The 22,424-nt window shown below is 38.3% G+C and overlaps 1 protein-coding gene across 2 annotated transcripts in view; it reads right to left on the reverse strand.

Annotated features, from left to right (window-relative positions):
• SOGA3 (SOGA family member 3) overlaps nucleotides 1-22,209 on the reverse strand; it is a 43,892-nt gene extending 21,683 nt beyond the window's left edge. For both annotated transcript variants that reach the window (XM_049771096.1, XM_049771095.1), the window contains exons 1-4: nucleotides 21,441-22,209; nucleotides 18,048-19,278; nucleotides 17,364-17,588; nucleotides 15,831-15,989 (exon numbers count right to left, since the gene is read on the reverse strand). In XM_049771096.1, the coding sequence (XP_049627053.1) occupies nucleotides 15,831-15,989; nucleotides 17,364-17,588; nucleotides 18,048-19,163 (1,500 nt within the window). In that variant the 5' untranslated portion in view covers nucleotides 19,164-19,278; nucleotides 21,441-22,209. The remainder of the gene's footprint in view (nucleotides 1-15,830; nucleotides 15,990-17,363; nucleotides 17,589-18,047; nucleotides 19,279-21,440) is intronic.
• Between the last annotated feature and the right edge of the window lie 215 nt (nucleotides 22,210-22,424).

Here is a 22,424-nt window from a genome sequence, read left to right on the forward strand (position 1 = left end):
GATGGTGAAGAGCTAATTCAAAATATTTCCTTTGGCTCCTTCATTGTTTCAGCACCACAAATTTGTAGTAAGCTAAGGTCTCCTACTGGGTAGACCCTCCACCATAATGCAGTTTCTTAAATGGTATTAGCTATCTTTAGAGGTGATACTGTTTTCAAGTTCTGGTAGTCTTCCTGAAAGTTTCACTAGTTCAATTAAGAATGTATTCCCTAATTCCATCCACACTGCTGTGAAAAATCCTATTTGGATTATCTAAAGGGAATTCTCTTTCTTTCTGTAAAACTCAGATTGAATAACCAACAAGAATGATAATAACAAAGGGTAAAGAAATTATTCTTAAATAAAAAGAGAAAATAATTTTACCTACAAAGTCAAATTTAAAGAGAAACTGATGTCATCTTTTTTCTTTGTAACAGAATTTTAGAAGCTAATGGAAAAGAATATTTTAATTCAGAGTTATTCAATACTTCCATTTCTGTGACAATGAAATGCTATTAAGGAGGGCAAAGAGAGAATACAGTAATGGATAATGGCACATGTAAGCACTTTGTATGCAGGAGACTCTAGTTCATTCTCCAGCACAAGATGGTCCCTAGTATGCAATATGGTCTTCTTACTCTTAGGATCACTGAGTGCAACCAGAAGGTCCTCAAAGTACAGTGGGTTCTTGCATTAAATTGCCTTGTTTGAAGTCCCCTTAACATCTATCCCCAACACCAAAAGTGTAAAGGCTCCGAAAAAGTAATGTCTGCAAACTTTAATGTAAAAAGATATATTATATAATCAAATAAAGATGATTTAAAACTTCTATCTCATGAATAGAGCTGATGGGCCAGAGAAAATAATACAGGGGTACTTGCCTTGTACATAACTGACCCTGGTTCAATTCCCAATACTATATATGGTTCCTCAAGAACTTCTAGGAGTGATCCCTGAACATAGACTTAGGGTTAAGTTCTGAACACAGTGTGTTGTGGATAAAAAAAAAAAAAAAAAAACGAAAAAGAGGGGCCGGCAAGGTGACGCTAGAGGTAAGATGTATGCTTTGCAAGCGCTAGCCAAGGAAGGACCGCGGTTCGATCCCCCGGCGTCCCATATGGTCCCCTCAAGCCAGGGGCAATTTCTGAGTGCTTAGCCAGGAGTAACCCCTGAGCATCAAACGGTGTGGCCCAAAAACCCAAAAACAAACAAACAAACAAAAGAAACAAAAAACAAAAAAGAAAGAAAATGTAGTGATTTAAATCATTAACATGAAGTGTTAAAATAATGTTAATGTATAAATTGCTGGTTCTACTGTAATTACATAGTCAATAACAGGATTTTTGTTTGTTTTCTGTCTTTTAAATTACATTCTATAAACTGTATGCTGAGTATTGAAACAGGTCACCACAATGTAAGACAAATGCCCTACCAGCTTTATTATCTCTCTGGCCCAATAATAACTTTTTTTCACCCTAGGACAACGAATATCTCCTTTGTAACAGTCTTAGTCTATAAACCTATATTAACTTAAAGTCAACCCAGGAGTTAATTAACTGTAGGAATTTCTAAATTTTTATTTCACTTTTCATTTCTGCTAATTGGAAAAATTATGTATATTATAAAAATAGCACTAAAGTCAAGAAGAGTCAAATTAAAAGATATATTTAAAATCATTGTAGATCATAATCATGTTTTCAACTTATTCATAAACTTAACATAAATCTATATCTTATCCTTAAAGGTATTATTTTTATACAACATATGTTTTCCTAAATAAAATTGATTGTATACAATTCAATAAAGTTTATGAAAATATTTTCTTGGATTTCTTGTAAGACAGTAACTACAACCACAAACCAAGATAGTAGTTTCTCATTTTATAGTCTATATATAATCAGTTGGGCTTTTAAATTATTTTTTCCTACTGTTTAAGTTTCTTGGTCTATGTAATGCTAAGAATATTTACCTTGGGAAGTAATGAAAAAAAGTGTAATTAACTTCTTGCAGCTCTGATTAATGCTGGAAATAACTGGACTAGCCAGCAGAGAAATATACAATAGTAGTATTTTTAATTCAAATGCTTTGAGTTGTATCATGTTTTATATACATGCTGAATATAAATGATAAATAAATAATATTCTTCCAATTCTTATTAAGTGAAATGTGTAAGTATAAAATAGAAAATGTCAGGAGAAAAGTTAAATGATATCTTCAAAATCAATTCTCAAATGTCATTTATAATCTGGATAAAGATCAGTTTACTAATCATGGAATATAAAATGTAAATTAGAGCAGAGATATTAAATTCCATTAAAATGATATCAAGTATAAAATATTCAACATGTAACTTATTTTTTACTTTGGAAAATAATTTGGTATGCAGTGATATGTATTGTAGTTACTCAAATGTAGGCACTACTGGAAAATAATGGAACCAAGTAAATTATGGTTTAAGGGCTGAAAGGTAAGTTTCTCTATTAACAATCTTCTTAAATATGCATTCTTTTTTGTTTTGTTTATGGGTCATACTTGGCAGTACACATGTTCTAATCCTGATTATGCAATCAGTGATCACTCCAGGCAATGCTCAGAGTACAATATATAGGATGCCAGGTATCCAACCTAAGAAGGCCAACTGCAAGGCAAAAGCCTTACCTGCTGTACCCACAGATGTACCTTTAGCCCAAAGATGCCTTCTCCTGCTCAAATATTAATATTTTTACATGTTAAAATATCTTTGAGTATTACATTACATATGTGCATGTATGTATATATATATTCTTTTTTTATTTGGGGGCCACACCCAGTGACCCTCAGGGGTTATTCCTGGTTATGTGCTCAAAAATTGCTCCTGGCTTGGGGAACCATATGTGATGCTAGGGGATCGAACCACGATCCAGTCTGTCCTGGGTCAGCTGCATACAAGGCAAATGCTCTACTGCTGCACTATTGCTCTGGCCCCACACTTTTTTTAAAAGGATATCTTTATTTAAACACCATGATTAAAAACATGATTGTAGTTGGGTTTCAGTCATAAAAAGAACAACCCCCTTCACCAGTGCAACATTCCCACCACCTCTCTCCTCCCCACCCCCTTCCTATATTCGAGACAGGCATTCTACTTTTCTCACTGATTAACATTGTTATGATACTTGTTAGTGTAGTTATTTCTCTAACTGTACTCATCAATCTTTGCGCTGAGCTTATATATTCTTAAGTTTAGATAACAAAAAAATTTAATTGTGAAGTCAAAGACAAACAAAATTACCTGTAGTATCTTGTGCTTCATTGAAACAAAATGAATAGCTCTCCTCTCTCTGCTAAAGTGTTTCTCTTCAAGAGGAATATTAATTAAGTAGTACAGTAGGAGAAATATTTGAGCAAAATGAGCATCTTTAGTCCTACTAATGAATGCAGAGCATATATATATTTTTTGACCAGGGTAGATATTGAAGCAGTAATTTTTGCTCATCCCAGAAAACTTGGGAAATATGAATTAATGCATGGTGAAACACCTAGGGCCAAGGACTCTTGGTAGAGATCGCTTTAAGAAGTGAAATGGATATCAAAAGGGAACAATAGAATAATAGATAATATAATAGATAATCTTGGAGGAAAAAAAGCAAACAGCTTTTAAAAATCTGTACAGAAGAATTCTTTCTACGAGGAACTCTACCTTTTCTTTTCTTTTCTTTTTTAGAATTTTCCATCTTGTTTTTTATTGAGGCTGGACTAGGTGACATTCCCACCAAGATTGAATGGGACAAATCCACCTTCAGGGGAACTTCTTCCAGCCCAATCCAAAAATATTAATTTGAAAATATATATGAATGCTTCTGTTCCCTGAAGTTTTTAGTACAACAGCTAAGATATGGAAACATCCCAAATACCCATAACAAATGAATAGTTAAAGAAATTGCAATACACAAACACCATGAATACTATGCAGCCACGAGGAAAAAAAATAAAGCCATGCTGTTCATGGAAATTTGAATAGAATTGGGGAGTATTATGCTGAGCAAAATAAGCCATTGTTAGGACTGATACAGGATCATCTTACTCGTGTGTATATGTAGAAATGAATCAAGGGTATGCACAATATCAAAGGATAATAAACCTTGGGTACTGAAATAAAGGCCTAAGAGTGTCAGATCTGGTGGAGTGGTAATAAATAGGTTGACTGGAGGTAATATAGATACATAGATAGGTAACAGTGTTAGTCAAAAAAGAATGGAGGAGGGTTAAAAGGAAGATTGGGCAGACAGGAGCTAACACAAAGATGGGTATGGAGGGTCACTGACAATACCAATACTATAAACTTGTAACTCTATTATTAGCACCCTAATAAAAATATTTTAAATATCCTAGCAAAATATTTCAACTCCAGGTCTTAAAAATTCTTTTTAGGGACTGAAGAGATAGCATGGAGGTAGGGCATTTGCCTTGCATGTAGAAGGAAGGTGGTTTGAATCCCAGCATCTCATATGGTCCCCGAGCCTGCCAGAAGCAATTTCTGAGCATAGAGCCAGGAGTAACCCCTGAGCACTGCCAGGTGCGACCCGAAAACAAAAACAAAAACAAAACTCAAAAAAATTATTTTTAGTAATTAAGTTTAAATCAGTGATTCTAGCACTATGTGATGACAACATGAATTTTTACAAAGAAGCTTACAATAAAGAAGTCCTTTCAAATCTATATTATCATATTATCAAGTAGCAATTAGGAAAAAAAAACTTTTTTCTGGAGGTAATCAGATTGAAATAACAATTATTCTTTAACAAAGAGAAAACAGGATCCATAGACTTGAAAATATTTTTTAGCCTCATGTTTGAAAAAATTTTTTGTAACAGTAAGTAGATGTATAATATTTGGAAGAGTAGGAAAACCGGAAGTGCTTCCTCAGAGCTTGCTCAGAACATTCACAAAACTATGTGTTGGAAAAACAAAATTCTGAGATTTTAGAAATATTGAAATCCCTTTGAGAGAGCATTTTTTGTGAATTGTAAGAAACGTGAATTTGGAATTATAGGGGCAGGAGCAATAGTACGGTGGGCAGGGTATTTGTCTTGCACAGGCTCAATTTCTAGCACCCTATATGGTCTCCCAAGTCTTCCTGGAGTGGTTTCTGAGTGCAAAGCCAGGGATAAGCCCTGAGACTGCTGGGTGTAACCTAAAAGCTGGGGGTAAAAAAGAAGGTTGGGAGTTAAGCCCACATTCCTGTAGCAAGTCACGGCAACACTGATGAACAGCAGCTGACTGGTATGAAAATAGCCTGCTTTCAACTGAGGGTAACCATCTGATCTGTTGCAATGTTCATGTATAAATAAAACTATTAACAGAGTACAGGTTTACATATTATGTTCTTGACATCATCACAACGGATCTAACAGTGACTAACCTATGATGGACATTGAACCTTGCAACCCAGGAGTCATTTTGCATAATCTTCCAGCCCAAGTAACTTCAGAATCAACCATCCCAAGAGTTAAAGATCTAAAGAAAATTTAGCTAGATGGTCTTTGGAAGTGATAAGCTCTGGTAGTCTTTGCTCATTTTCTTAAATCCGCAAATTGTATGGCCAGAGCTATAGGGTAAGGTGTTTGCCTTGCACATGGCAGGGTTGAGTTCAAACTTTACCATACCTTAGGTTTCCCAGAACACTGCCACGAGTAATTCTTTAATACAGCATCAAGAGTATCAGATATAGCCCAAGAACAACAGCAACAACAACAGCAACACAACAGTAAAAAGACCCAAAACTAAAACCAATTTGCATTTTATCACTCAAAACCCACAGAAGCTAAACTACAGAGATGGTGTGTCCAGGCAGTCAGAATCACGCTATTGCTCCTGAATTCATGTCAATAGGCCTCTTCCCAGGAAGCTAATAGGATGAAGTGATGTTTCTCCAAAATAATCACAGTGGTCAAGGATCAGAGTGACAACTCTGGAGCAAGCTGAAGTGGGAGTCACACATTTGTTCTCTCTGGTTTGAATTGTGTGTAAGTCTAACAAGCCTGCTTCTGAGGCCTGTTTCTTGCTCTCACTGAAAACCTGGGACTGAAACACCCACTCCTGATTTTATTTATGATCTTATTAAAATTATTTATTGTTCATCAGATGTGTCATCACTTTCTGATCTCTGTGGATATTATGATGAGCAATGTAGAGTATTAAACTAATAGAATTTCCAGCAGGGTATAGAAATTTAATATGGAATAGCAAAGAATTTATCACAGAATAAAATGGCCTAATGGGCCAGATGCTGAAACTGAACTAGATGTGGGGGTGTCATTGTGACAAAAATTGATATTAGTTCTATCTTCTTAAAGCTACCATTCTACCATTCTATGATAATGTATATCAAAACAGTCAGTATGGCAATGTAGAAAGTAATTAGTTAATGTATAAACTGAGGGATAAAAAGATATTACACAGGTTGAGGTACTTGCCTTAACTGCAAATGACCCTAGTTCATTCTCCAGTACAGCATATGATCCACTGAGCACCACCAGAAATGACCATAAGCACAGAGTCAGGAGTAAGCCCTCACTGCTGCTAATTATGGTGAAAAAAAAATTAAAACAAAATCACAAGTACAAACTGTACAAGGCTGGGTCAGAGTGATAGTACAGTGGGAAGGACATTTGTCTTGCATGCAGCATACTCAGGTTCTACTTTCAGTACTCCAAATGGTCCCCCAAGCCTGCCAGGAGTGACCCTGGGTGCAGAGCCAGGAGTAAACTGAGTACAGATGGGTAAGGCTCCAAAATAAACAATAAAAAAAAAGTTCCGTTCAAGGCCAGTATTTCTATGAGAAAATGATGGAGCCCGGGGACCATCTGATGGGGTGACTTCTACCTTCATATATATGCCCTATATAAGATAATAGCAAATGTTTTGCTAGAAGTTTGCTGTTAATGTCAGATCAATGTTGGTCATTAGTCTCAAGGAAAAAAGTGAAACAGGGTAAATGCTATGCTCTAACTGCAAAACTCGATTCAAGCAATCAAGAATAGCTAAGGTGGACCAGAGAAATAGTATATCAAATACAGTGCTTGCCTTGTATGCGACCAACCCCATATAGTCCCTAGGCCTACCAGAATAGATACCTGAATGTAGAGCCTGGAGTAAAGCCTGAGCACAACTAGTTATGGTCTAAAAACAAAACAAAACAAAAAAAAACAAAAAAAGAGTAACCAAGATAGAGAAGAGTGTTACAAAGCTGTGGTGAATTATTGTCCTCCCAATGTATGCCTAAAGACACTGGTGTTAGATTACAAAGTCATTCCTCACCTCTACATCAAAAGCTCCAAGCCAATAAAATCCATTTTAAAATTCAGACTAGCAGTCTGAAAGCTGACATGAGGAGAGTGATGAGAAATCCTACTTAGTCCCTGCAGTGCTGAGGACCCCCTTGGTCCTATCAGTAGTGCTAAGAGCCACCAAGGCCTCACCTGGAGGTACCTTTGAACCTCCAAGGCACAGATAATGCTGTGATCAGAAAGAGGCAACATTTGGTGTAGAATTAAATTAAGAAGCTATTTTCTTGGCCCATTGCTTGACAATTTCTTCCACCACACATACAAAGGTAAAATTGGTCACAATTATTTTTATTATGCTCTTAGAAGCATAAAGATTTTTGACTTAAAAAATGAAATAATAGGGAGATGAAAATAATCTAACTTTTTGTTGTCATGGCTAGCTCTGCTCAGCAATCTCTCCTGGCAGGGGTCAGGGGACCTTAGAGGAGGATACTGGCAATTGAACCCAGCTGGATTATATGGAGGATACTGGCAAATGAAACCAGCTGGATCATATGCAAGGACAGCATATCTCTCTGATACTGAAGATGAGTTACATTTTAATAATAGTAAAATACCAATGTTTGAATGCTTAACGAATGACCAGAACTCATGTCCTTATTGCCAAACCTTTACCGTGTGGGGCTGGCAACCTTTCAGGCCATATCTCACCAAACCCCAAAGACATGAGTGGTTAGAGAACCACTCAAAGACTTTCTGTGCAAATTAGAACATTTAGGTTCCATCATTTACTATTTTATTTTACTTATTACTAAAGAAGAGTGTGAATTCTCTGACTACCATAAGACCATGGAATGGCGAGCTAAGGTGACAAAGTGTGACCTTAATGATGCTCAGCCCAAATGCATCAGGTCCTCGGATCTGATTTATACATCAGATCAGGCCCTGAATGCTAAGTGATAGAAACAACCAGAGAGTATATGATAGGTTTAGTCATTGTGGTGAAAACTCTTTAGAGTTATTAGTAAGTGCAAATCCCATTTTTCTAATACCTATATCTTAGTATTCTCTGTGGTATCTCTATAGCTACAAAGCAAGAGGTAATACATCACTATTCAACAGAAATCTGTGGATTGAATAAAAAAAGGACAACAATAAATAGTAATGAAATAGAATGACATACTAGTCTATGAATAAAACTATTCAAATAGAGATGAGGGACTGACCAAGTAGAAAATGACTTCTATTTAATAGGACTTGAGTATATTCACTAGAACCTCTGCATTTACAATTAAACTGGTGCATCTATATTTCAGGGTTTGCTAAAGCTTAGGAAAGGTGACTCCTTAAAGTAAGGCTGCATTTTTTAATAAATAGCACTCTGATGAACTGCAAAATAAAAAAAGATATATTTTCTAGAAATTTCTTATTCCCAACATAAAGATGACACTATGGTTTAGAAAACTCAGTCACCTGTTTGTTCTGATGAAAAGTCTCTTTATAATTGTCAACATTTTGCTCTGTATTTAATTCTACCTTAACCTATTCTTTGTAAGTTATTCAAATAGACCACTTTCCAGGGAACAATATTAAGAAACAAATTTCACATCAAGATAATTGATAGAAATGAAATTAAGTACCTACAGCATATTTCTGGCCACAGAAGTATCATACGTTTCTAATTTCTAATTGTAACCTTAAGTTTCTAATTGTAGCCTTAAGTAATGATTTGGTTTCATCCACTTATTTGCACACTTTTTCCCCTTCCATTTCATTCAAGAACAGCCATACAAAATAGCTTGGGGTACAGTTAGAAGTCACCCCTAGAAAAGAAGACCTTCCACTGCAGGATACATTCATATGCACCTACTCACTCATTCAGTTACAGTTCAAAAAGGCACACTTATTTGGATGTGGAAGAAAGTCCTGGTATCTGGAGAAAAGTCACATGAACTCTAAAGAACTTATGGATAGTGGCTCCACCTGGAAATTGTTTTCTTTCCATCATCAACATTATAACTAAGTGATTTTGAACAAAACTATTATATGGAGACCTGCTGTATTCTGATTTTCTCCATCAATGTTTCAGAAGTCTCAAATTAAACTTATGTTGTCTCCATATCTCATCATTGCTAGGAAAGTATTTCTTTCAGTAGTTTTTCTTCCTACTCTGATTGCTACCAACTCAGGGCTATTTTCTAATAATGTATATATCATTGGGCTTGTTTGTATTCATTTACTCAGAATTGTTACTTGAACAAATTTTTAAACCTTTATTCCAGTGGTTTACTTATTTCAGTGATCTTTATTTATTTGAAAAAGTTTAAATAAATTTACAAATAAATAAATTAAAGTATTCTTTATTTCAGTGATCTTTTGTGAATATTTTCAATGCTCTTTTTTGGGTTTGGGGAGATGTCACACCCAGTAATGTTCCAAAGACCATGCACATGCAAAGCATATGCTCAATGAATTTATTCTCCAGACCTGTATTTATCTTTTAATTAAGAAGGTGAAAAGAGAATTTAAATGCAATTTTTCAGTAATTATGTTACCAGCATATTTCCATGCAGTGTTTAACACAGATAAATACTCAATTCATAGGGGCAGATAAGCAAAGATAGGTCTCAAAGTGTCTCAGGAACTCTGGTAAATTAGCAATCTTGAGTTGGAGTCTTAGCTTATCAACATTTGCAATTAGCACTTCAGAAAGCATTGGTTAAACAATTTTTATGAAACTCATGAAGTTGCAAACATCAAAATCAATAGATATTTAAAATGGAAACTGCATAATCAATATGGGAAGCTTAATTAGTAAAATCTACATGTGCACAGATGCCTTATTGATTCAAGCAAAGTTTCACAGATTCATAAAAAAAAGTAGGATGTTATCAACTATATAGGGTGTGCAATACTGACATTCATTCTTTTTTTTTTGACATTCATTCTTATGTAAAACAAAAAATACTAACTTTAAAATAAAAGTGGTGTTTTACAAAAATAATATACCACCAGGAATTTTGTGATCCATGTACCACTTTGCTTTAGCTGGGAAATTGATATCAGAGTAAAAGAAAATTGTCACTTATCCAAGATTGGGTCTTGGGATTTACTTCAAAGTGTATTATTGCATATATAATTCCATGAGAAAAAAATATCATGAGTCTTTAATTATTAAGTAAACCTGCTTTTAAATGAGTTCACTACCCACAGAAACCTTCTGAAAGACAGTTTTCCTATTAAGGACCTGGCAGCCTGTTCTTTGTTTCTAATTTAGTCTCTATTATTCCTGCCTAAGTTATTCAACAAATTACCAACTCTGAACATGTATGACTAAAACAATAGTATTTAGTTGATACACTTCAAAATATTTTTGGCAAATTTTCATTAAAAAAAAAACCCATTGGGAGTTTGGGAAGATGGCTGGCTCACAAGGTAAAGAGAATGCCTGGCATACACAGGATTCTGGGTTAGCTCTGATATGCATAGCTACAGGATATAATGCTGGTGGTTTTTAACATTTCTGAGAAATCCCCTCAAAAAAAATCAAACAAGTAGGAAAAAAAATGAAATCCCATCAAACAAATAAGATAAAAAAATTTATTTGGTTTTCTCTTTTCAAAATTTAAATTAATTACCATAACCGGGAAAAAAATTTAAGAGGAAAAATATTCCCCAGTAGGACTTGTGTTCCTTCCTCACTTCATTTATAAATTAGCCATTTTTTTACTTTATAACTTGGATAAAGTTGTACTATCAAAATCGAGTATAATTACAACCAGTTCTTCATCTTATATAAGAAAATAGCTAATTGTATACATGGCAAGCAAACATTAATTTATTTATTAAAGCATTTGTCAGTAAAAAATACACAGATAAGCACTATATTTTCTTTAAAAAAAGGAGACAAGATGCTACTGTTGAAATTTATAGTATTAATTATTTGTGTTCCAGAATGAGAGAGTTCACTGTAATAAAAAGAATATATTAAATGCATATAAAATGAAACTCTCATGATAGATGATACTATTGCATTTGGCCAATTAAGAGCTCTCTGGAACAAAAACTGGGAAAGTGAAAACATTATTTTCTTTTAATAGCCTTGGGTGAGGATGGGTATATGATTAAAAAGGAAAAGACTGCAAAGTCTGAATTGAAAACTAATCTGATAAAAGATTATTGCTATCTCAGCTTCTCTTTCTTCCGGTTCAATCTTCATAAGATTCATATGTTATTGTAAGTTGTTTTACCTCAAAGCTGTCATTAATGCTTCTTCAAGAGCCAGTCAGAAGAAAAGTACCATAAAAAGATTCCTCCTGGGGCTGGGCGGTGGCGCTAGAGGTAAGGTGCCTGCCTTGCCTGCACTAGCCTTGGATGGACAGCAGTTCGATCCCCCGGTTTCCCATATGGGCCCCCAAGCCAGGAGCGACTTCTGAGCGCATAGCCAGGAGTAACCCCTGAGCGTCACCGGGTGTGGCCCAAAAACCAAAAACAAAAAATGATTCCTCCTTTTGATAGATTATAGAGGTAGTAATCATGCAACTACATGAAGGGCAGTGACCTCATTTAGTTGAGGCAGAGACTCATACTTAGCTGAAAATGTCTTGTATAGACAATGGGAACACCTCCAAACTTCACAATATAGCTTTTCGTGACCATCCTGACATTCAAAGAGGTAGTCATCTCTGTGAGATAACTTTCACAAAACCCTCTACCTTTCTGATTGTAATGCTAAAGAATAGTCTGTTATGTGTCCCAGATTACACAAAGGTAAAGATATTTTTCTATCACAAGTAAACAAACTTTTAGCAGTAATCAATATTTTATAACTTAGAATGAGAAGACCATTAAGGTTCTAAGACATTATCCTAAGAGAAACCTTTATGTTCATATAAAGCATATCAGCAGCATATCAGAATTTCTGTATATGTAATGAGTTGAAGTAGACTCAAATAATTAACTCAATCAACACCTATTCAAATCTTTATATTCCCAGATGCCACCCCCATACTTTCATAGGGGGAGAGAATAATTATAAGGACTGTAATATACGTTGGTGCACAAGATCACTAGACACGAGAGCAATTTTTCAACACACTTGAAATAAGTTAAGCCCTTAGAAAATAGTTTCCAAACTCCAACTAGGGAGAAGAGGATTTCTTCTCTTTAGTAAATTCTATGTAACATTTTATACATTTAGCTCATTTCTATTAATAAATTTAATAAATTAATAAATTAATAAAATTTTATTAATTTATCTCATAACTAGTGTTTTTTTCTTCATAAAGAAAAGTTGGCTTGGTTCTCTATTCTGCATGTGGCCTAGACTCATTGAGAATATGAATATGAATGATTTCCTTCTTTAATCAAAGAAAAAGACTATTGACTGAAAACTTCAAGGTCATATAACATCAAGCCAAACTCCTTGCTCTTGGCACACAAACTGAAACAATAACCATTGCCAGCTTAACTTTGTACTTACCTTCTTAGTTAATAACAAAATTAAAAAAATAGTGCCATTTTAGTGATACTTCTTATTTCCTAGTATATTTTAAACTACTTTCCTATTTATGCCATTTATTTCAGCCTAATGAAGGTCAACTTCAAAGAATGATTACAGATCTTTCCTAGCAGAATGTATTTCCATTTTTCTTTATATATTTAGAATTGCTTATATCTTTTACCAATACTCACATTTTCTTTTGGGGCTGGGGGTATCAAACTTAGCAGTGCTTAGAGGCTTCTCCTGGCATAGTGTTCAGGAGAATATCAATGTAATATCAAGAATGGACTAAGGCCCCATGCCCCCAATCCCCTCAGCAAAACATGTGTTTCGGCCCTTTGAGCTATCACCCCCTAGTTTCTTTTTAAATCTTCCACATGCTCTCCTTTCCTTTCTATTCCTCTTTCTCCCACTATCACCCATCTTCATAAAAACAATAGTGTTATTTTTGCCCCCTTCTTTTAATAAAGGATTGATTTAAAAGCTGGTATCCTATATGCCACATTTCTTTTTTTTTTTTTTTTTTTTTTTTTTTTTGGTTTTTGGCTCACACCCGGTGGTGCTCAGGGGTTACTCCTGGCTGTCTGCTCAGAAATAGCTCCTGGCAGGCACAGGGAACCATGTGGGACACCGGGATTCGAACCAATCACCTTTGGTCCTGGATCGGCTGCTTGCAAGGCAAACACCGCTGTGCTATCTCTCCAGGCCCAATATGCCCACATTCCTAACAGGTCTATTATTGTGCTCTCTCAAGGTTTGTATTTTGGCTTTATGACTGAGGAAAATGTCAAATGACTCTTCAACAGTATTTGCCTCAGTATTTGATGCTGCTAAAGAGTTTTCCCAGCCCAGAATTAAGAGTCATAAAGGAAGAAGCAGTCAATAGGAAAAATGAAAAAAAAAATAATGAAGGGAATGAATCCTAACAATGATTCTCTGGAGGCTCTTCCCAGGTTCTAGCTCAGCTTCCTGGTAGTCAGATATTTGAGCATGAAGAAATCCTTTCTGACTTGTCAATGGGAAACTAGTTGATGGGCATTTTCGATTTTCCTGGGCAAAGGATGAAAATGAGACAGCTCATGAGACCACACTTACATAAAAATTTTTATTTTACCACTGTAAAAACATCTGCATTGTACTAATTTACAGATACTTCTTTTGTCTCTCATAATTAAGGGAAGTTTGTTTTCTCTTCTAGATTTTAAATAAATATTTTTATAAACCAAGAAAATTGAAGTAAAGTGAGGTATACTCACAAAATGGTTCCTCAGAAGCCTAACACTAAATTTTCTCATTGCCTACAAGGAACTAATTTTTGTTGTTGTTTTAATTTTTTGGGCCACACCCACAGGGATTACCCCTTTGTGATCAGGGATCATTCATGATATTGCCTGAGGGAACATACGTAATGCTAGTGATCAAACTATGGTGGCCCAATTGGAAGGCTGTACTACTACTCTGGCTTCTATAAGAAACAAAAATAAAGCTATAATTTTAGGTTTAATTATGCATCCCTATCTACATTACCTCCATTTCACACACTAAACTTCTAACTTCAAAAAACTTAGAATGTGGATTTACTTGGAGCTGACATCTTTACGGAGGTAACCACATTATAAGGCCATTAGGATGGGTCTTAATCTTCTATCAGTACTGTCTAAATCAAAAGGGTAAATTTGGATACTGGGACAAAGTTATGTAAATATGAAGATGGCCACCACCAATTCAAAAATAGAGCAGATCTTCAATAAATTTCTCTTTTATGGCTGTAAGAAGGATTTGACTCTATCAATACCTTGATATCTCTCTTTTATAGTAATATCTGAAGTTTTGTGATCAAAGGATAAGAATCATCATCACAAAAACTAACTTTCTGATAAAGCTGAGGCAGAGATCTTCTAAATTATCTAGTTGATTACCACAGGTAGTCACAAAGCTACTGTTCTCCAGGTTTTTCTATAGTAGCACAGTTTTACTTAAATAATCAAGTACTACATAGCAGCAGCATGACTTTACCCCAATTTTTCATGTAAAATATATTTAAAACCAGGATAACATAAAATTAAATGAAATCACAGAAAAGTTTACCCCATGGAAATAGTTTCTATGAAGTTCTGATGTATTTTTAATCAAACTTACATTTTTTTCTGTTAAAAGTGGAAATACTTTGTACTATTTTACAGTAAGCACAGCCATAGAGGTAGCTCAATATCTCAGCTAGTTCATGTTAAGATTTGTTCTAAGATTAAATTCTGCCTATTTAAGTAAAGTGTGTACATTTGCTAATTCTCATTGGTTTTATAGTTGTACTGTATATTCTTGGGAATGTTCAAAATATATTATTCAAATTCTTACTAATCACAAAGTACATTATTTGATAGATATTTCTGTTTCTCTTCTCCAACATTTTCTTTGATACTGATATTGTTCTTTGACAGAATCAGAGAACACATGTTAGGAGTCTCAAATAGAAGTATAAAAGAACTGTTTCTTCTATGCTAAGAGTAGACTAAAGATAGATATAGTAAAGTTTTATTTAAATAGATTTCAACTTATAACAAAAAAATTCCTTATAGACTACATTGTGACAGATATAGGTACTTAAGATATAGGTATCTTAAGTACCAGATTCATTAATATTCTAAGCATCATTTAGGATATTTTTAATTAGAATATTAGATTAAATGACTTTTATGATTTCTTTTATCCTAAATGTCTGTGGTTCTATAGATTGAATAGTACTCCCACAGAATTAGATGTCCCTCAAATAACAAGACATTTCATCTCTTGACAATCTTTGTGTTTGGAATAGATATATACTTTCATAAATGTACATTTAAATAACAGTATGAAACATTAGTCACCAGCTCATAATGTTGTATTAAGGGCTGAGGGTAGGATTTTTTAAAATTTACCATTGGATATTAGTATGTAGAAATGCATCTATCATGCTAATAAAGAAAATTAATCAGCCATATGGTCATAAAATATTGAATTATTTTAATAATGATATTAGTTCTTCGGATTCTTTTTTGAAGAGGTCAATATATATAACACACAAGAGACATATGAGTACTTACCTCCTTCATTTTTTCCAGCTCGTTCTGTAAAGCTTGCTTTGCAATTTCAACCTCTATAAGCTGCTGCCTCAATTTCTCATTTTCATCTTCTGTTGTTGTTCTCTTTTCTTCCACATTTTCCAGTTCATGGTGAAGTCTCACAGATACATCCTTGGCAACCTACATTAAAGTGTGTTTAGGACAACAAAACATAATTAGAGACAACACAATAAGTGAGTTAAAGTTATATTGATGCTTAAGAGTCAATATTTATAGTGTTTACTATATGCCAAATTGCACTCTGGATACTTTAGATAAGCCAGTTATCGATATATATATATATGTATATGTATATGTATATATGTATATATATGCCATTTAGCCCTAATAGGTATGTCACAAGTTAGGGATTACTTATAAATAAGAAAATTATTTCAGTCAGAGGAAGTCAAATGACACACAGTCATCAAGGATTAGAAGTAAAATGGAGTAATCCGGAATGGTGGAGCAGGACAGAAGCTGCAGCATTTAGACTAAGGTCATCAGCTGTCCACCTACTCCCAAAATTCCAGGGCTAGGCAAGGCACTTAAGCTTTATCAAAGGTTAAACTTATGATAACAACAAAACTAAAAGAAAACACAATGGCACAATGATTGGTGTCCGGTGAACACTCAAAAAATGTTAGGAAACACAAAAAAATAGAATGACTCATAAAAATATCTTCCGTTTTATTTAAAACAAATAGAACACAACTATATATAATTTTTTGTGTTTTACAGAAACCAACATAATTAAATTATATTTACTTCGTTGTCTAATGCCATTAAGACAATATCTGACCCATATTATCAATGACTGTGCTCTGAAAGTCAAGGTGAACTGAACTGACCTTACTTGCCAGGAAAAACCTTTCTGAATTGAAATGTCTGTGTTGAGGGATATGCTAAAGAAACAACTTCACATTAAAGTTGTTTCATTTATTTTCCTAAATAAGGCATCAAAATTCGGCAGTTTTTTCTTTCAGGGAGTAAGGGAGTAGTAAATATAAAAGAAGGAAAAAAGAATCCTGGAAGCAGGGGAGGGGTACATGCAGAAAGAAATTTTCATTCCAATCTCATCTCAGCACTGTTTTTTTTTTTCTTTCTTTTTCGGGTTCTCAATTCTACTGGTGGATGCTGCTCTGAGCACCTGATTTCACATGGCCAGAGTCTCTTAAAAGACAGTTTGGAGGACAGTTCAAGGCCAATGCCTCACTCTGCCACGCCCTTGTTTCCATCCACCCTGGAAGGAGGTACTTTGCTTCCACCATCTCAAAAAAAACAACCTACTCTCTGGAGAGGACCAGAATTCACTCTTCCATGCACACTGGACTCCACGGACCCACTGATCTATTTTCTTCAGTCCTCCTCCTGGAGTCTAATCTTTTTGGAAGAGAGTTGTACCTGATGCTCTTATTTAACCACACGTTAAGATTTTTTTTTCCAAATTGAGTCCCCACCCAGAGTCCCTGCCCTGCTCCATCCGCCACATCCGGCCACCCAGAGTCTGCAAACCTTGAGGTCCTGCTCCAGGCTGCGCAATAGCTCTCCGTCGATTTCCCCTGTCTGTGCGTAACGGAGCCTTTTGCGTTCGGCTTTGCGGAGGCGGTACTGCAGAATCCGGCAGTTTTTGTTGGCTCTCTCCAATTCGTGGCGCATTTCCTGCAGTTGACAGGCATCCTCCTCGAAGAAAGTATCCCGCATTTCATCCATCTCGGTCCTCAACTCATCGATCTCGTTCTGAGTCAGGGAGAGGTAGTGGGTCAAAATCAGTCTCTCCTCCAGCTGCTCCGACGACAGACGCCGTCTACACCCCATCCCGATTGCAAATTCCAGTTTTATTACCCCCCTAGGCTCGAGATAGGAGTGGTCGGACCTCAAGGGGAAAAAAAAAGAAACTAGAAAAAAATGTGTATCCTTGAGGCCTGCACTCACCATCTTTCTCTAGCTCTCTCTCATTTTGGAAAAAAAGCAGAGAGGCAGATTTGCTACTAATCTGTGTTAAATCCAGTAAACGTCTAGGATTCCTCCTCTCCCCACTTTGATTTTCTTTCCTCCTCCTTGAGGATTTCCAACTGGTTTATTAGAAGCCACTCAATCCCTCGGGGACACGCCTAAAAAATCCTTGGTGGCCATCGCTGCCCCTCCCCCTGGTCGCCCCCGCCCCACCCCACCTTACCCCACCCCACCCCTTTTCACCTTGAGTGTCTCGTTTTCCTCTCTCAGCTTCTCCATCTCCTCTTGCATTTCTTCTTGCTCTTGGAGCTGCTGCTGCGGGGTGGGCCGCGCCGCCGGGGGACCCGCTGCTTGCATTCCCCCTCCGCTCGCGCTGCCCTCTGCACCCTGCTGGGGGCCCTCGGCCGCCGCCGCCGCCATTGGAGGGGCAGAAGAAGGGATGGCCAGGGGTTCGCAGATGGCCGGGGCACCTGCGATCGGGGAGCTGCGGGGGCTGCTGCCGCCGCCGCCGCCGCCACCACCACCGTTCTTCGTGTGCATCTGTGCCGCGGCCGCCGCCGCCGCCGCCCGCTCTTTCTTGAGATGAAACTGGATGAGCTCAGACTGCAGACATCCTTCTTTCCAGTAGCTGCCGCCCCCCACCACACCGCTGCCGGAATTTCTGCTGGCGGAGCTTGGGGGGATCTTGGCCGCCGCGGCCGAGGATGGCACCGGGGCAGCCCCTTCCCCTGCGCCGCCGCTCCTGGGCTGCGCGCGGCCGCCTTTCCCTCGCCAGCCCCTGGGCGGCGGCGGCTGATGCTGATGCTGCTGAGGCTGCGGAGCGCCCCCCTCCTTTTCCCCGGAGCCGCTGCTGGCTCCTCCCTCTTCTCCCACCCCTCCTCCTCCTTCCCCGAGCGGAGGGGGATCCCCGAGTTTCGAGGAGGACGCGGGCTCGAGCTCTCGGGGCTGCTCCTGGGCGGCACCGGGGTTCCGGCCGCCCCCTGGAACCTGGGTGGCCGTGGGGGCAGTTTCAGCACCACCTGCGGCGTGGACAGCGCCCGACGCGGCCCCTTTAGGCGCGGCCGGCGACGCCTTCTCGGCCCCGCCACCGCGAGCGCTGGCCCCGGGGGTCGCGCGGCTCCCGGATTTGTTGCCCGGCTGCTGCTGAAGCTGCTGCTGCCGAGCAGAATTCAGCTTCGTGCTGGTGCCTAACGGGGAACGCGCGGCCGCCGTGCCCTGACGAAGCGAATTGTCCCTGGGTCGAGCGGGCGACTGAGCACGCGGCTGCTTTCTGCTGCTGCCCTCCGGGTGTGATCGCGCCTCCGGAGCCACGGTGGTGGCTGCAGTCGGGGCAGCGCCCCCAGCCGGTGGCTGACTCATCGCGCTAGACGGTCTAGGTGGGGTTCCCCCGGATGCGCTTTAAAAGGAGGGACCCACCTCAGATCCTCATTCTCTTTCTTCCCTTCTGCATGCTATCCCGCGCTTCTTTGGTGAGCTGGAATAGAAACCAAAGAAGGGAATCACACAGCACGCCGGCATCGCTAACAGACAAAGGGTGATTGTCCTATGTGAGAGAGAGGCCCTGGAAAATGAGATCTGGAAGGCGTATAATAGAAGCCTTGATTGAAAAGCAAGAGGAAGCCGCTTTCTGATTTTGTCCGGAGAGGCGCTGTCTCTCTCTCAGGGTCCCTCTAAACTGGTGCTCTGAAGCTGCAAAAGGTAGCATTCTCAGAGCAGCAAATTTTTGGCAAGGGTTGAGGCCTGATGTCAGAAAAGAATTGATGGGAAGGATTTTTTTTTTTTTAAAGGAACAGAAGGGTCAGGAATTTTCTAAAGACGCTTTCAAGCTAGAGTTGTAAATAATGCTCTCAGTTTTGCATTTTAAAGCCTAGAGTAGTGAAGTAAGTTTTATTTAATGAGCATGCCCAATTAGGAAAAGATTGGGTTGTGAGTTTTAGAGAAAATTTGGAATACATAAGTAACAATTTCCTTAACTAGCTCGGAGCTTAATTTTCTTGGCTTGAGAAAGGAGTCTAATTTAGTCTAAAAAGCAAATTAAATATAAACCATGAGTGGTTTTAAATAATATTTAGGTTTGAAGTTACCTTTAATTGTGAGGCATTACAGGTAAAAGAAATCAGTCTTTGAGGCCTTTTTCTTTTCTTTTTCTATTGGCAATGGAACTTAAAAGAATACTTCTGGAAAAGTTTACTGGTTGGTATGCATTTTTTTTTGTTTGTTTGGGGGCCACACCTAGAGGTGCTCAGGATTTTCTACAGGTTTGTGCTCAGAGTTCATTACTTGGCAGGGCTTGAAAGACCACATGGGGTACCAGGGATCAAACCCTGGTATGGCAAGCTGTACTTCCACTCCAGTCCTGATCTGCATAATTTTTAATATTTCAAATGCTAACGTTTTTCTATACTTATCAAATTTCATAGCTATTGCAAAATACTTTAATTTTAGGGGCTGGAGCAATAGCACATTGGGTAGAATATTTGCCTTGCATGTGGCTATCCTGAGTTTGATCCCCAGAATCCCATATGGTCTTAGCCTTCCAAGAGTGCCTAAGAGCAGAGCCAGGAGTAAATCCTGAGCATGGCAGAATATGACTCAACAAACAAAAAAAAAATTTTAATTATAATTGTAAATTCTAGATAAGAATTTTTTCATTGTTAAGTATGTTTTTACAAACTACATCAGAGACAACATGTACTTTTGAAATGCCTAGGTTTCCAAATACAGTGACAATGCTCAGGAAGGCTGGTGGATCCCTACTGGTGATACTAAGGTCAAATTCTATTGTGTATTTATTTTCTAAGATACAACCATCACTGACTTTTAAAATCTAGAAACTAGTAAGTTCTAAAACCTGGAAACTCCTATGTTCTTCCTTGTGATTCAACTTGTTAATCAACTGGTCAATTAGGTTTCTTTCCATTAGACTATCAACTTTCTCTAAAGCACTAAAAGGGAAATGACTAGGCAGAAAGTTCCACTTAAAAAATAGTCCCAACAGGAGAGGCCATGCTTGCTAATTATCTTACTAATATTATTCCAGTTGTTTATTTTAATTATGTTTGACAACATCCAATAATGCCTTACTTTATAAAGAACTATTACAGGAAAGTTCCATCTCCACTTTTTTTTCTCTTTCAGGGGATTTCCTAACATCTCATTTTGGAAAACAACTGTAAATTAAGATGTAAGGGACAAATGTTGCCCATCAATATATAGATACTCTCCCAGAGTCCTTCTAAGTCTCCTCCAATCCATCCACATGGGTGCCACTATTGTGGACCACAAAACAGTTATGTTTTCAGTGAAATACTATTTTTGTTTTGCATTAGGTGAAATGACTCCGGAGCTTCAAAGCCGCCAGAGGATGCTTAAATTAGGCCCCATCAGCTCTAACCCTAGAGAAAGCTCGGGTTCCAGAAACAGGGCTCACACAATCAAAGGAATCTGGATGCTGTCACGTGGTTTGCACAAAGTGGCAGGATGCTGTGTCTATTTCAAGAATTGCCCCCAATGGAATCGCCAAGTAATCCCGTAAAAACAAGCCATTGCTTTTAAACCTTCAATTCTATCTGCCTGCAGCGTCTACCCCACCTCTCCTCCCCATCCATCCCTTTAGAAATCCAGAAAACAGCTCACTTCTCAGCCGAGGCGTAGTTTTTGAAGTGATGGAAATCAATCCTCTTGATCTTTTGGGCTTCTCCGGGTTTATGATAGTAGTCTTTCTGAACCGAGGAAAGTTCTAACTTGGTGGTACGATGAGACTTTCTGGCTTAGTGACTAGACTTTGTCAAAGTTGTTCACCCACTGGTCGTCTCCAAACAATGGCGTTAAGGGGCAGACTGGACTTCTAGGGAGCAGGTGACTTCTCAGTAGTCGGTGACTAGGCTTGAAGCTGCGCTTGGGCTGATGAAGAAAGGAGGTACCAAGCAGTGCCAGACGCTCCTCGGGAAGTGCACTGATATTCATGAGCTGACCTCACCGGCCTGGGCAGAGGAGAGGGTGGGGATGCAAGGGTGGACAGGGTAAAGTGACCAAATGAAAGGCTACTTTGAAAAGGAAAGAGAAGAAAGCGGGGGGGGGGCTGCCCAAGAAAACAGACAAACAAGCAAACAAACAGAAAAGGTTAGAGCCACGCCCGAAATGGAAGATCTGGAGCAGCGCTCAAAGTCCTTTGGGCTCTCCCATCTCCGGTCCTAGGCAGAAGATTTCAAAGTCGCTAGAAATCCGATGCGTCGTTTGTTTGGTTTGGTTGGGTTTTCTGCAAAGCTTTGTCTGTGACCCGTTCTATCTTCAATAAATAAGCTTCTTTATTGTAGCAGGCAAGCAAGCGGACTCCAAAGGCTCCTTTCCCGGATTGACTGGCATCTCTTGATGCAGCAGCAGCAAGGCGCTGCCTGGCGGCTGCCAGGACTTCTCTTTGTTCGCTCACTTTAATTCTCAGTCGAGCTCCCCACGCGGTACGCCCTCCCCACCCCCAGCCCGGGCGGAGTCATCAAACGTCGGTTCCCGGAGTAGATAATGGTCGCCAGATTCACCGTCCTCCAGACAAAGGGTTCTTGTGTTGCCACTGCTAATTTAGTGCACAAGAAATAAATATCGGTTTACAGGGATCTATTGAGG

The sequence above is a fragment of the Suncus etruscus genome, chromosome 4, assembly GCF_024139225.1.
Source record: "Suncus etruscus isolate mSunEtr1 chromosome 4, mSunEtr1.pri.cur, whole genome shotgun sequence".
NCBI classification, from domain to species: domain Eukaryota; kingdom Metazoa; phylum Chordata; class Mammalia; order Eulipotyphla; family Soricidae; genus Suncus; species Suncus etruscus.